This window comes from Silurus aristotelis (assembly GCF_946808225.1).
Source record: "Silurus aristotelis genome assembly, chromosome: 14".
Taxonomy (NCBI): domain Eukaryota; kingdom Metazoa; phylum Chordata; class Actinopteri; order Siluriformes; family Siluridae; genus Silurus; species Silurus aristotelis.
This window is the reverse complement of record NC_139587.1, coordinates 17,373,300-17,389,912: the sequence shown is the minus strand read 5'-3', so window position 1 is coordinate 17,389,912 and position 16,613 is coordinate 17,373,300. Positions and strand designations below refer to the sequence as shown.

Sequence of the window (16,613 nt, the reverse complement as noted above, 5' to 3'; positions counted from 1 at the left end):
CGCTCTGGACCTCAGACTGGTGCGACGGTTCATCTTCCAACAGGACAATGACCATAAGCACACAGCCAAGATAAAAAAGGAGTGGCAATGGGACAACTCTGTGAATGGCCTTGAGTGGCCCAGTTAGATCCCAGACTTGAACCCAATAGAACATCTTAGGAGTGATCTGAAAATGGCTGTGCACTGATGCTCCCCATCCAAACTGATGAGCTTGAGAGGTTCTGCAAAAAAGAATGGGAGAAACTGCCCAAAAATAGGTGTGACAAGCTTGTAGCATCATACTAATAAAGACTTAAGGCTGTAATTGGTGGCAAAGGTGCTTCAAAAGCGTTGTCGATACTGGATGCACTGTACACTACTTTATCCAACACGCAGCTCATAACAGAGCAATACAGTAACAGCACAAATAAGCAATATACGATCAAAATATAAAAAAAAAAATCCTTCAGTAAACAAACTAGTTTATATACATAAGCAGATGCCCGTTTATGAATCCGCTAAACGATTTGCATATGAACTTAATTTTGCTGATGCAGACACTATAAAGTAATTCTGTAATAAAAGTTTATCATAAAAGCTGACCAGGTCTGTGGTTTCAATAAAAAAAGTATTAAGGTAAAAAGAAAAAACCCACTCGCTCTAATTTGCAATAATATTTCTAAATCAAACCAAATACATATTCAGGAGCACATCATTCAGCATGTTGTGTCCTATTCAGAACGCAAATTGAATTTCTGTTGCAGAAAATACGCTGCCTTGGAGGCCCGAGGCATGCAGCATCAAACATCAAATTTAGAGAGGAAACAAAAGAGGAAAAAAAGGGAAAAGAGCAAAAAGTTTTTCAATCTTTTTTTTTTTTTAAGTCTGTAGAAACATTAAAAAGCAAAGGTGTGTTATGACATTTAAGAGATTTTGGAGCTTTAGGGGATTTTGCAGCTATGCAAGGGTAAAAAAAAAATTTTTTGAACTCAGCACAAGGGATGTGAGGATAATCACCCTTTTAATCAATGACACACTGGTTCCTTCTTCCTACATGAACAATGGCAGTAGTGACGTGAATGGCACAAAGCCAGTAAAGCATTCTCATTACTGTCACTATCTTTTCTCACATGCACACACATACAAAACCTTAGACAGGATGTGTGGTGCTTTTACCTGGAAATAGAAGAAGGTCTGTCCAAACCAGTAATGCATGATGGTAGTCTGGGCAGCATCATAGTGCAGTCTCTTCCAGATGAATTGAGCCATGAGGGTCTGAATAAGCAGGCAGCATGCCAGTGTGGGCAGATTGTGAGCCCGGAACAGCAGCGCCACCAGCAGCACCATGCCACTGTAGACCTCCCACAATCCCCTGCTCGTCAAACGCCTGCCGTCCACCACCGATGACATCACTTGAGACCGCAGCAAGTCTTTGACACCGGTGAAGAGGATCCCGAGCACAAACACGTAGACAAAGTGAGCCTCACCTGTTCCCCTAGAGGAGGTGATAAAGATCATTCCATTTTAGTATAAATGCATGATTGAATTGGTTGGATCATCAGGATACAGTTTATGTGGAGCTTTACATGTTCTTTATTTGTCCATGTAGAGCTTCACTGTGTTCTCTGTTTTCCTCCAACCTCTTAAATCATGCCAGAAAAGGGGATTTACAACTCTGGGTGTGTGAATAGAGGCCTGTGATGGACTGGGACCCTTGTGCCCTGTGTTCCTAAGACATTGTGCCTCAGAAGATGACTGAATGAATGCTACCAAAGTCTAAATTCTTCTTATATAACAATTATCTCAATTTAGTATTACAGCTTAAAGATTAAATAAGTTCACAGTTTAGAATGGTTTTATAATGGTTTGAAACGTGTACACAATCTGTATTTTATTTATTTGTCACAACAATGCAACACTTTGTATTAAAAAAAGCTCTCACTTTTTCCCCAAAATATCCAGCAGGACTAACTCATACGCCGTCTAAAACACACACTTCATGGATCAATATTGACAGACCCCTGTTGTTTGAAGGTTTGTCTGGCCAGACCTGCTGGAGTTCAGGGGGGGATCGATAGTACTGGAGATACGTGCTTTAATGTAGAGAGCTGAACAGACACAACTTCACTGCAACGCACACATGTAGGCCAGTAAAGTCAAACTCAGGACCCTACTGAAAACCTAAAAGCCTTTTATCTGTGTATTAACATCACAGCTCCAAACACACCGCATCATTCGAATAACACAGGCATGTTGCCTTCCGTGTCTTTATCGGACTACTGACAGTTAGTGCAGGATGGATTATGTGTTCAGAAGCTGCTAAATTCTCAGATCCAAGCAAATACCTCGAACACAGCTGACGGTGCTTTTTAGAACAGTAACCAAAACATGCTGCGAAGGTAAATAAGGTCAAAAAGTGTTCTTACTTGAAATCCTAATCTCCGTGAGTGCAGGTAAAAGCCCCCTGAAATACAGCGACACTGAAACTAAAGTTACCATTGAGGACATCCACTTTCTGTTGATGTCTAATAGACAGGTAGCCTCTAATTACAAGAAAAACATGCATATACAAGACATGTGTCAGGATAAAATGATTATCATTTTGAAAATGTCAAAAATGGCATAACTGTAATTGATCAATTGGAATTAGTACAGCCATAATGCCAAAACTGACTGTCAGCAAAACAGAAATCCTCCCTGCCAACATAAGGATAACATACAGCAAATTATGCAGTAGCGAGAAGTCTCTCTTTCTCTGTTTGAGCTGTTGAGATGCCATTAGCGAGCATGGCAAATGCGTTACCATGACGACAGAGCCCTGGCAACAGCTTGGTATTAGGCAGGTACAGTACATGCAGGAGATGATGCAGTCATAAAACATCACAGGTCTAGATATTGAGGGCAATAATGAAAAAAAAAACTAATAAATTATTGTTTAAAAAACATTTATCAAATTTTCCTAGGCATTTATCAGAGATGTGTTGGTATTGTCTCTTGCAGGATTTCCTAGAGGTATGTTATAATGAGTTGGTTCTTCAGACTTTGCAAACATTTGGGTCAAACATCTCCCAGATTAGCTTGAATGATTCGTAGTCATGTGTGCCTTATTCCTCTTGAAACATACATGGCCTAAAGTTTGTGGACACCTGACTATTATACTTGTGTTTTTTGAACTTCCCATTCCAGATTAAGTTTCCCTTTGTCGGTATAATAACCTCCACTCTTCTATCGGCATTCCACAAGATTTTGCAGTGTTGCTGTGGGAGTTTGTGCTCATTTATCTGTGCAAGCATTAAAGCACATTAAAGCACAAATATAACAAGAAGCAAGGCAGAAAGTAAGAAGAAATCTGGGGCTAATGTGGGTGAGACAGAGGGAGTCGGGGATATAAAACTGACTAAGAACAGAGAAACCACTGATCACCTGATCATCATTATCATGCTTGTGTTCTTTATGGTGGTTGTTCAGCCTAGGCACATTTATTAGATAACAAAATTAGAAATTAGTTTGCATTAATATATTATTATTATGTGAGGTCCAGTTACCAGCGTGACACTAAAACAGGTAGTAGTAATGACTAATTTTTACTTAAGTCAGAGCTCAACTTCTTTACTTTAACTTGAGTAAGAAAAGTGTAGTCAGTACAGTCTTTTAAAACATAAGTATCTGTACATCTATTTGAGTAAAGGTTGTGTGTATTTTCGACATCTCTAATGCTAGAACATGTTTGAGACTCTTAGTTCCAGTGAGGGGTACCTGTAATGCTACAGCGAGTTGACTAGGCCACTCCAAAGTCTTCATTTTGTTTTTCTTCAGCCATTCAGAGGTGTGTTTTTCGATCATTGAACTGCTGCAGAACCCAAGTTCGCTTCAGCTTGAGGTCACGAAACAGATGGTCGGACATTCTCCTTCAGGATCTTTTGGTAAACAGCAGAATTTATGGTCCTATTTATCACAGCAAGTCTCACAGGCCCTGAAGCAGCAAATCAGCCCCAGACCATCACACTACCACCACCATATTTTACTGTTGGTATGATGCTCTTTTTTTTTTAAATGCGCTGTTACTTTTACACCAGATGTAATGGGACACACACCTTCCAAAAAGTAAAACTTTTGTCTCGTCAGTCCACAAAGTATTTTCCCAAAAGTCTTGGGGATCATCAAGATGTTTTCTGGCAAAACTGAGATGAGCCTTTATGTTCTTTTTGCTCAACACTGACCTTATCTAAGGCAAGTAAAGCCTGCAGTTCTTTGGATGTTGTTGTGGGGTCTTTTGTGACCTCTTGGATGAGTCGTCGCTGTGCTCTTGGGGTAATTTTGGTCGGCTGTCACTTCCGGGAAGGTTCTTCACTGTTCCATGTTTTTGCCATTTGTGAATAATGGCTCTCAGTGTGGTTCCCTGGAGTCCCAAAGCTTAAGAATTGGCTTTATTACCTTTTCCAGACTAGTAGATCTCAACTACTTTCTTTCTCATTTGTTTCTCACTGTATTTTACAGCATTGGGGTGTGCTTTTAAAGATTGCAAAACTATATTCATGCTAGCATGTAACAAAATGGCATGCAGTAATTTATTTTCTAAGCTACAATACAAGCTTTGATTTTAGCAGCATGTCACAGTGCGTCAATCAAACACATTCAATGCAAATTAATTCTATTGTGTTTTTTGTCCTCAGTTCAGGTTCACTTCCAACCTATAATTCTTCCAATTGACAGTTTGATGAGCTAAAATGTAAGAAAAAACTATAATCATGATATTATCTTATCCTGTCTTCCTATGCGGTCTTATTAAATGTGTATCTAGACATTATAAGTAGCAGGTTACTACTACATCGAGTTCAGTTTGCTTGTTGTGTTAATGATTTTTATTATGAAGTCTAGCATGGAACATGTAAATTCAATAACCATTTGCCATGTTGGAAATAAAATTTTAAAATGCTGGACGAGGCATGAGTACAAACAACAAACTACACAAGTGCCACCGTTGACTTGTTACCTATAAGAGAAAATGCAGGGTGAAAAGCCCACTAATTCTCTGCAAACTCTTGAAAGAATGTACAAATAGAAATTTACATACAAATCCGAGTAAACACAATAGGATAATCCAAACATTCAAAAATTAACCTTAAATACAGAAAACAACAAAGCAATTTTTTCAATTAAATATGGACACTCTCAACCACTTACACACTCCAAGCTAACATTATTCTAGACCACACTACTACACCTTATGTGCAAGACAGAAATCCGCAATTTAATTTGTCCCTTTAAATAAATTAGCTTTAATATACACAGCAGCGGTTGAAGCTAAAATCCTGATGTGCCAGACACACCGAGGACACAAAGAAGCCCTGCACTGGGACTAGCAGCGTGTCTGATTAGTGAGCATCTTGCTTCAGAGTGGGGAAAAAAGAGAAGCTGAGAAAGCTTGAGCTCTCAAGCACAGGGAGTAAAGCAGATGTTCCGTCATGTTTTATTAATCTGCTCTCTGTTCAACTTACTCCCAAAGAGACAGGAAGAGAAACAAACAAAACAACATAAAAAAAGCTAATTTAGAAAAAGAGCAAAGGACTCTGGCACTCTTGCAACAGGTAACTCTTGATTGTTCAAGTAGATTAGTTCAAAAATTAGGACCAGGGGGCAGTCCGTGAGTATGCGTCACACCAATATCTTACTCAAAAATTCATATTTAAAAAGTGTTAATACACAAAAACAAACCAAATTGCAATTAAAAGTAATACGGACATTAATATACAGGCATTGGTCAAAAGTATGCAGACACCTGACCATCACACCTGTAAGTTGGCCTCATTTAAACTGTTGCAACAATGTTCAAAGGAGACAATCGTATAAAATTTGCTATAAATGCTGTAGCGTAAATATGTCCCTTCACTGGAACAAATAGGGCAGACACGTTTTAGCATGATAATGCACCTGTGCAAAAGGCAACGTCCACTAAGGCTGATGTGGAAGAACTGCATATAAGGTTTGATCTCAGCTTTCACCCCCCACTGAACACTTTCTTGATGATGAAATTAAAAAAGAAATAAAAAACATTTTAAGAAATAAAATGTGGTGATATTTAGCTCGTCTAAACACATCTGTACTTTGGAACCTAAAACTGGCATTTAAGGCATGATGTGTTGATTTGTGACTGTCACAGAAAAAAACACCGACCAGCAAAATGTATGTAGACTGATGTTGGCTGGTGATGGTTGTGTGTATGTGGGTGGGTGGGGGTGGGGGTATTAAGATCTACAGCATACTGGGAATTACAGAAGAGAAAAGCAGGTAAAACTTTTGAAAAATCACTGGATTAGCCGAGAAAGCTTCAAGGCAGCCTTATGATGAAAAGGGCAAGTCCATGGGGAGCTACAGCATAATGATACTTAATCAAACATGGTTCCGTCACCTGGAGGAGGTATGATGTTATCTACTCTGATTCCTGGTCCTAATGCTGACACACTCCTTGATCTTTCTGCCCTCTGGACTTGCCTGATTAACCCTAATATGTCGTCTCCTTGTACATGCTCCTGCGCTACCAACTCACTTTCTACTGCTGTTGATAGTCACAGACAGATACTGTAAAGGTTGCTTTAGATGCCCCTTCTTTAGTGTATAGAGTAGTATCTTAGAACTGCTGCTGTCATCATAAAGGCTATGGTTCTCATAACGAAGATCAATAACACATGCAGTACTCATTGACTTTATAGTATACTGTTGTTGAGAATACTGATTTATATTTTTACACTCTGGTGTCAGGCAGGAGAATTGACCTTTCAAGATTTCTACCTTATTTTGTCTTGTAGAGCTATTCCTTACCCATTGTCCTTATCTTGGCTTGAACCTAAAGTACATCCAGATTTCACTGAAGCAGCCCTGTGATTTAAAAGCACTATACAAAATTTTTTTTTACTGCATCTGAAATTCTGAAACAACAATACCAATGTCTTTAAGAATATCACAAGATGAATCGCATGGTATCAAAGTACTATTTAATCTACCATTAATAAAGATGAATTCCAGATGGCTAAACTGTTGCACTCGGATCACATTGCACAATCTCCTCAATTAATTCACAACAATTTGGATACCTAATAATCCATGTTTTTCTTTCTGTGTTTCTCTCTTTTTCTCTCTCTCTTTTGGGCTACACATTCTCCTGATATATCAGTGATCCTGATGCCCTACATCTGGATAGAGTGCTCCTCATTTGCAAACCACTCACTGCAGCTGAGTATAGTTCCACATGAAGCACCCAACGATCCATGAGGTTACTGTGGAGGGTTAAATTCAAGAACCATGAAGATGGATTTGGACTGTAATTAATATACACAGTTTGCTACACGGGCTGCAATTGCAATGAAAAGTTCTACATTCAAGCGTCCAGTGAACAGCTGATTTAGTTCCGACACCTCAACAATGATGGAACTATGATGAAGAAACATTCAAGGTCACCCAGATGAGGATGGGTTTTCTTTTAAGTCTGGTTTCTCTCAAGGTTTCTTCCTCATACCATCTTTGGAGGTTTTTCCTATTCACTGTCACCAATGGCTTGCTCATTGGGAATTAATGTATTATTTATAAATGGGATAAACGAATTTATGATGTTAACAGTAATATTTTGTATCTATTTATTTCTGTAAAAGTGCTATAAAAAGCATACTGAAAACAAAAAAAGAAATAAATTGCAAATTTCATGACTGTCAACCCCAATATATTTTTTTCATAATCAATTTTTTTAGTTTATTAAAAAGGTTTCTTGCAACAATTTAGGAATAGCAATAAAATGTGATCAGCTATACAAAAATTGCTTATCTAGTCACATCTAAATCGTTTGAACTTAAACTGTCAACGTAAGCCACTGAGCCCAAGATACTAAGTTCAATATATTCCAGTTTTGGCCAGGCTCTGCTCTTCAAATGGATCAATTCAGTTGTTTTCCCACCATGTCTGGCCTATGCTCTCTAAGTTGTGAGAGGGCGCAGCCTGCGGGATCCGAGAGCCCAGAAATGCCACTGTGCCATTTAAAGAGGCCATAAGAATGCAGTCGCAGCATGCCAAACATCCACGCTCATTACCAACAGAATGTAGAAGAAGTGCTCCAAGTCAGCATACCGGAGACAATCTGTACCTTCAAGAAATATCCTGCCTGCGAGGATTGATTGACCCCTCGAAAGTACACTGCACCACTGCCGTAATACATTTCAAACTTTGCAAAAGCACTAATTTCAGGACGGTCTTTAAAGAGAAGAATAAATCTGACTGCAGTTGTCTGAAGCCTTATTAGCATTATCCTATCCTAGCTTGAAGAACTCTATGTTTAGAGGCTTATTTTCTTTCCACAGTGATCAAGATTGAAGAGGGGGAAAAATCCTGAAAAAGAACTGCATGTAGAACTACTGCTGAATCCATATGCATTGCATGCATACCCCCATACAGCACCCAGCGTCCTACTGAAGAAATATAACAGAATATTTATGTAAATTATGTCAGGTACATTAGGGTGACCACCAACCAACATGGTAACAAAATATGTTTAGCAAATACACCTCCAAAATGCAGTGTATAAAATCATGAGGACATAAAAATCTTGTACTACTGCAGGGCTTTAATCCACAAAGGTGACTGTTTTTTTGAATTTTTTTTATTTAGAATCTTTTTATCAGCACCATTGTCACCGTCATTCATCAGCATGCTTTTCCACTGATTAATTCAGGCTGATGGCTCTCGAGTGCTGTCTGCCACACAGCCTTGTATATTTCTGTCTGCAGTAGGTGTGTGAAACCTGCTAAAATAATGATAATGGCAAGGTGTCAGCGATGTGAGAGAGAGGTGGGTTGCCAGGTATTGAGTCAGATATCAAAATGTCACATTCAAAAAAATGTATTGCAGGACTACAGAGATAAATTACCTTCATGGTAAATTCATAGGTATAGAACAGTCAGCATAAAAGTTTAAAAGCAAGTAAAACAGAACTGTGTGTTAGTGCAAAACACTAGATTTCAGCTGGCTAGCTGGAAAGATTTATCTACAATATATGGACAAAAGTGTTAGGACACCTGCCTTGACAACAGCCATTTGTGGTTCCTCAAACTGTTACCATTAAGTTAAAAAAGACCCAATTGAAGAGTATGTCTTTAGATGCAGTAACTTCACTTGAACTAGGAGACCCAAAGCTGTTCCAACGCGACAATAGACCCTACCACAAAGCAGGCTCTATGAAGATATGGTTTCAATGGGTTGGAGTGGAAGATCTTGAGTGGCCTGCAAGCTCTGACTTTAACCTTTTAGAACACCTTTCGGATGTTGACTACACCCCAGGACTTCTTACCCTTTAGCAGTACATACCTTTACTAATGCCCCTATGGCTGAGTGAGCGCAAGTCTCCAATATCAAATTCCAAACTCTAGCGGAACATCTTCCCAAAAGAGTGGTGGTTATTATAACAGCAAATAGAGACTAAATGTAATATGGGAACGCATATACAAATCTCAAGACCAGGTGTCCACAAACTTTTGTCCGTCCGTCCGTCCGTCCGTCCCTCCGTCCATCCATCCATCCATCCATCGGTTTATTAAAGGGAAAAAAAAAAAAACTGTCAAGAGCTACCTTGACACATTTGACTTAAATACATAATTTAAGCTTGGAGAGAAAAGTTGAATCTTTCAAGATAATTCAATCATTTATTGATCTGAGATCAATAACATCTGTAATGATTTTACAGAGAAAAACACTTATACATTCCATTCAACTTTAATCATAAATAATATCAGTATCTCTGATGCACACCGTTATTAAGGTCTGAACTACACAAATAAAGATTGCTGAAAGTGTCGATTTTCCTTTATGAAAAAAGAAAAAAAAAAAGAAAGTTTGTAGCACAAGGTTTATGAAAGCTTATGATATAAAAAAGCAGCACAGTGTGACTGTGCGCATGTGTGTATGTTTCTTTAATAAAGAGAACAAAATGAGAGCTCAAATTGAAATGGCTAAACAGACCAGGTCTCTGCAACCCTTTTTCGTTGTAAACATTTATCCACAAATAAATGAATGAATGAATAAAGAAAGAAAGAAATGCTGATCCTTCTCTGTGCGTGTTTCATGATGAGAGCCGGAATTCTTACAGCTTTCATCATTATGAAAAATTTGCACGGGTGCACACTCACAGACGAGGCGTCAGCACAACAAATGCTTTGCAGATTAATGATTTAATTAATGATAAAAATAAAAGCCCCCCACCTCACAATATCCTCTTAGTGCAGGTGTGCCAGGGAACTTTTTTTAATTATTGTGCTCAGATGTTTGAAATACCACTAGTCTGGTCCAAATTAAAGTGTCTGTTTACATGGCTGTTCCCTTTTCTGACTCGATTTTACATTTTAAAAAGCAACTGCTGTCAAACACATAATATACAAAATAATTTAATGTGAATGAAGAGCAGTCAGAAGGTATTATCTAGATACAATTATGTGGCAGTCTAAGATTTAAATAATTCATCCATTCTAAATGTTAGTGTCAGGGATCCACCAGCCACACCCTCACCAAACCCTCCTGTCACTCCAAGCAGCTCTCCTACTTACTAATCATCTACACCTGGCCCAAATCAGTCATCACGCTATATTACCTCCGTTCATCCACAAGCTCATTGTCCGTTCTACATCTTAGGCTTATGAACATAGTCGGACTACCCAAGCTATGCTGTTTGGTTCTTCTTTGTGTACAAGATTCTGTATGTTTGTTGCTCTCTCTAAGTCACAGCTTTCACCTGGTTAGTTTAACCTGAGTTTTGTTGCGGTTTGCCGTTTTTCTGCCTTGCCCTTTTGTTCCTCATTAAAAAGACCTTTGTGGATTTCACTTCGGTTTCCGGCACGTTCTTTCGCCTGACAGTTAGCTAAAAGTGATGACTTAATGGGATCTATGATGACAGCAGGGTAAACTGAGTAAACAAGTATATGAAGAAGTACTACTGTAACCAGAAGAATTTGGATTTGTAGTTTTCATAAGATTTGCTTACATTACTGGATCCTGTGTTGTCAAGTGGCCTATAACTATTTACAATTTGTGTTACACATAGTACCAAAAATATAACCAACTAATCACTCCCATTCGTTCTTGTTGCACATCCCATTATAGATTCAGTCCCTCTTTGTTGCTAGAATAGCCTCCACTCCTCTGGGAAGGCTTTCTATTAGATTTTGCGCATTAATTTGTGCTTATTTGTTGAACTAGAATGCTTAATGTGCACCATTGTTTAGTGAAGTTGACTTTAGGGCTCTCTGCAGGCCATAGAAGTTCTTCCAATCCACCCTTCACAAACCCTGGGTTGATAAGACTGCTTTCTTAACAGGGATGCTGTCATATTGTAACATGTTTTAGTCCTTTATTTTAACTAAAGCGGATAACTTAATGCTACAGTATACAAAAGCATTGTAGACAATTGTGTGTCTCAAACTTGAGGGAAACAAATTGGGAAAGTGTCTTTTTGATGTTTCTCTGCATCTAGAAACCTAAAACTAACGGGTACTACTACAGTGATAAAAATAACAAAAAATCTATTCTGTGCTTGGAAAAGCCTGAAAATCATACATTAGACACCAAGCAGGTTCTTTTCATGAAATGGTAAAATAATACAACCACCACCTACACATTCTTGCTCAGACAAGCTATGCACTCGCTACACATTTACAGGATGCGTTTGCTTTCCAACTGGGACAGTGAAAAAACATTTCAAGTGCTATGCTGCATCATCTGCATAGTGACACACTTATGTAAAAAATTTACATTCTGCAATGGGATAAAATAGCTCTTTGATCCCTACTAAGTTGAATGGAATATAGAGCAGAGTGCAAAGATGAAAAATTACAACGCATACTAAAGTCCTGGCTATAAGAATCAAACACCCAAGCAAAGTTAAGAAGATATCGTTTTTTAAGAAAAGAAAGCTTGGACATTGTGTGTTTTTATTTTATGAGGTGAAACTAATCTTACCTAACTTTTTTTTTTCTTTAACTCGTTTTCAACGCCCTTCTTCTTAATATTTTGAGTGTAAAGATTTTTTGCAATGAAAAATTTATTCCCATTGATGTAGCATATGTGATAGGTTATATTTATAACATAGAACAATGGTTTCCAATGTGGGTCTGTGATGAACAGCATGAGGTTACATCAGTAAAAAAAACTAAATTATGAATAATGACCAAATGTGTGCTGTCAGAGGACCCTTTGAAAAGTATTACTCCACATATTTTAGTAATTAATCTAATATTTAGTTAAAGGATTATGATACTTTAAAATAAATCTTTGCTTTGAGGATCTGCTGAATTTATTTTACTGTTAAATAAGTGCATGCCCCAAAAAGGTGTGAGAAGCCTTGACTCATAATACATGGAAAGAATTTTGTCTCCCCCCCCAAAATGAATTGAGAATTTTTGTTGGGTGTGCAGCATAGAAACACATAGACAGCAACAAATTATATACGTCAACAAAACCTAAAGAATGGGAATTCCACCTTTTGCAATTTCACACATTGTTTTTTAAATGGCTAGACACGAACAAATGCTGCAAACAATTTTATATTTACAGATGTTCCTTTTTACTGTGTGCTCTTTACCAGCCGTATATGGTTCGAATGACAATACAGCCATTGGACTGGATTTGACATGGCCAGTTGGCACTGTTCTGTGCATAACTTTACTTATGATAATGTTCATAAAAGGTCAACAAAATAATAGTTTTGACTCCATATGCCAAAAAACACCACCCTTAAATCACTTTCTATTGACTACCACATCTTATTTCTATGTTGAGAGCAGCATGATTCAATCAAGATCACAGATTTTCCCCATTTCTCCTTGAATTGTAACTTTAATTTTAAAACTATTAATTCCTCATACCTTGAAATTATTTCCTGACTATCAATAGAACAGTAGGTTAGTGTGTGTTCATTTAGCGTCAGCTACAATATCCTTTGTGTTTGTTGCATGGTAAATATGATGCTGTCAATGTGTGATAAGTGCAAAGTCCTTGAAACACAAAGATATACATATATATACTGTATATATTTTTATACTGCAGTATATTTCACTGAGACACAATGCGGATATTTTATATCTCAAAAGGTTTAAATAATGATATCAAACCAAGCTCAAGGCCTGCCCTTATCTAATGTTTCCTACAAAATATGTGTGCTTCACTCAGATGCTCCAATTTTTGCTGAAATTCCAGTTCAAAAGTAATGAGAAATAAGTATAAGAAAAAAAATGTGCTGACAAAACAGTAGGGTGCAAAGCAAACAAAAATTAGACTGCAATAGAATTGTCAGAACTTGTGGAAGCATCGCTAAAACTAATTTCATCATGACACAGTTACAATGGAGAAAAAAAAAAAAAAAAAAAACAACATTCACAACTGCAGAAATCCCTACTGTGTAATTCAGCCAACATACAAGCAGTGACTACATCTACAGTACAGACCAAAAGTTTGGACACACCTTCTCATTTAAAGAGTTTTCTTTATTTTCATGACTGAAAATTGTAGAGTCACACTGAAGGCATCAAGGGCTATTTGACCAAGAAGGAGAGTGATGGGGTGCTGCGCCAGATGACCTTGCCTCCACAGTCACCGGACCTGAACCCAATCGAGATGGTTTAGGGGTGAGCTGGACTGCAGAGTGAAGGCAAAAGGGCCAACAAGTGCCAAGCATCTCTCGGGGAACTCCTTCAAGACTGTTGGAAGACCATTTCAGGTGACTACCTCTTAAAGCTCATCAAGTGAATGCCAAGAGTGTGCAAAGCAGTAATCAAAGCAAAAGGTGGCTACTTTGAAGAAACCTAGAATATGACATTTTTCAGTTGTTTCACACTTTTTTGTTATGTATATAATTCCACGTGTTAATTCATGGTTTTGATGCCATCAGTGTGACTCTACAATATTCATAGTCATGAAAATAAAGAAAACTCTTTGAATGAGAAGGTGTGTCCAAACTTTTGGTCTGTACTGTACATGCAGTGATTCTGAGTATGTTTAATGAAATTCTTTTTGAAAGCGAGCGGTTTCTATGCATGTTCAAGCAACTATTCAATTAAGAGTTCTTGTTTGCATGAAGAAACCTATTCTGAATAAAATACATAGCATGTATTGGGCTCAATATTTTTTCTTTTTCCCCTATACAAATACATTTCACTTTCTATATACTAGTTATTTAAAGAAATATAATAATAATAGTGAAAGAAAAGAAAGAAGTGACTTGAATAGAATAGCAGAGGAGTGGACTTTTTACTACGACTTTTTTTTTTTTACTATTAGCAGCCATCAATTATTAAACAACTTTCTTTCGGCTTCTCCCATTAAGGGTCGCCACAGCGGACCATCCGCATGTTTGATTTGGCACATGTTTTTATGCTGGATGCCCTTCCTAACGCAACCCTTCCTATTTATCCGGGCTTGGGACCGGCACTAAGGCTTGTGCAACCCTAATGGCTGGGGTTGGTTCCCTGACCGGGGATCGAACCCGGGCTGCAGCGTCGAGAGCGCCGCATCCTAACCACTAGACCACCAGGAAATCAATTGAATCAATTATTAATGCTCATAAAATAGTTTGTATACTTGTAATATATTGCTGCTGAATTCTCGATTCTGATTGGTCGATTAATTTTCATTGACAAAAGAGTAGAGAGGACATTAGTTCTGAGTTTAGTTCAAATCATAGGTTTATATGAATGTTAATGAATAATTAAGTAGATCATGAAATAAAATAATAATAAAAAATAATTAAGACTCAATAGTCACAAACAAGTCTTGTCCTTCTTGTTGCTAAATTGTAACCAAGAACTACCCTTAAAATCCTTTCAAACCAAAAAGAAGGAATGTTCTTACAGATTTGACCTTGATGTGACCTTGAAACCTCTGGAAATTGTCATAAAATAGTCAAACATTCAATCTTTCGTTCTTAAGATATTGCACTAATGTTAATGTCAAATATTAGACATGTTCAAGAACAGATTTGAACACAAATTTAGACTCAGCGTTCCTGACAAACATGAAAGAAGCAAAAAGAAAAACTATTTCAGACATTTGACCTCGTTGTGACTTTGACTCTGGTTGAAGCACTTCCAGAGTATAATTAGTTCTTCTTTTGGTTACAGTGATACATCTCAATAAATCCTACAAACATTTAAACTCTTGTTAAGATATCACTCAAACAAAAATCTCAGCCAAAAGGACAACCTAAAAACCATAAAAACTATATACATATGGCATAAAAATCTGAATCAATGGCAGAGAAATAAATCACTCTCCAGGATGTAATAATAAAACCTAACAGTGGAATTTACTTCTTCCTCTGTTGTAGCACAAACTAACATCAGAACATCATAAAGCAGGTACTGCAGAGCTTATATTTTTATACCACACAACATTTCAAAAGAACAGGTTTAAACCTTGTACAATGGACAATTAAAAGAACGCTAAAAAAGAGATGTTTCTAGGTGATAAGCAAAAGCAATAGAAAGCAATGGAGATGGAATTCTTCCATCAGCTAAACACACAGAAGGACTGACAAGACAAGATTCCGGCGTAGTCAATTTAAGAGAAAAGCCAGAGGTTGCAGGGCTGTATAAACACCAGCGTGTAATGACTAATGAGTGTGTGTGAGTGGCTCTAGTGGATCTGAGAAGCATTGTGAATTATTCAAAGGACATAAAGCCACTACTCTCTGTCCCTTTCTGGGTAATACACACAGAGAGTGAAAGGGAAATGAAGTCGGTCACCTGGTTAAAAGGGTAAAAGGGCAAACTTTTAATTAAGTGAGAGAAAATGTCAAGGGCAGGAGGTGAGAGGTAATGCTTTGTATTGCTATCACTGTGTGTGTGTGTGGTGTGTTTTTGGGTATTTGGAAGTGTGCATGTCATCCTATATCACTGTGTATTAGATCTACAAGTAACACAGTTCATAGCTACACTAACAGCCTTGAATAATATTCAATATAATATAAAATTCAATATCCAAGACAGACCTTTTATTTTGTATTTACAATACAGAAGCAGACATTTTTGTCAACTTTCGCATGCTTATCAGAGTTAGTACAGCTAAACAGTTTTTAAACTGTTTTTGCTCATATGTATGAAGGGGTAAGTACACATAGGAGTTAACAATCAAATTGTGCACATCAGATCGCAGACAAAACTATAGACTGTGTCTCAGTTACACATGCTTCTGATGTTGAACTTAATTTGACTTTGATTTTTTTCTCTTGTGCAGTCCAACACTGCTGTATGACTGTTTTATGTAACCGCAGGAGGTCATGCTGAAATACAGACTTTGGTCCATACATACATGTGGAGAACAATGCATTAAATACATACACTTACTGTAGAAGTGTTGCAATTAGGAACACATGTACAACAAAATATTCCTGCAGTTATCCAACCAGGCCAATCATGTTACAATCAATCAACAATCATGAACATTGAGGTCAAGAGGTTGAAAATTTTAAACATTAGAATAAAGTTTGACTTTAACCCTTGACATTATTGTTAAAACTAAATGGGCTGGTTTGAATATTTTAGAAAGTCTCTAGGTGTTTTTATTGTATAGTGCAAAACATAAACAAAACAAAACATTAAATGAATGACAGT

General features: G+C 37.5%; 1 protein-coding gene across 1 annotated transcript in view; it reads right to left on the bottom strand.

The window, feature by feature from the left end:
• The window catches only part of pigg (phosphatidylinositol glycan anchor biosynthesis class G (EMM blood group)), a 144,851-nt gene that overhangs the window by 15,664 nt on the left and 112,574 nt on the right, over nucleotides 1-16,613 (bottom strand). The window contains exon 11 of the mRNA XM_083561579.1: nucleotides 1,156-1,474. Coding sequence (XP_083417705.1) covers nucleotides 1,156-1,474 — 319 coding nt within the window. The remainder of the gene's footprint in view (nucleotides 1-1,155; nucleotides 1,475-16,613) is intronic.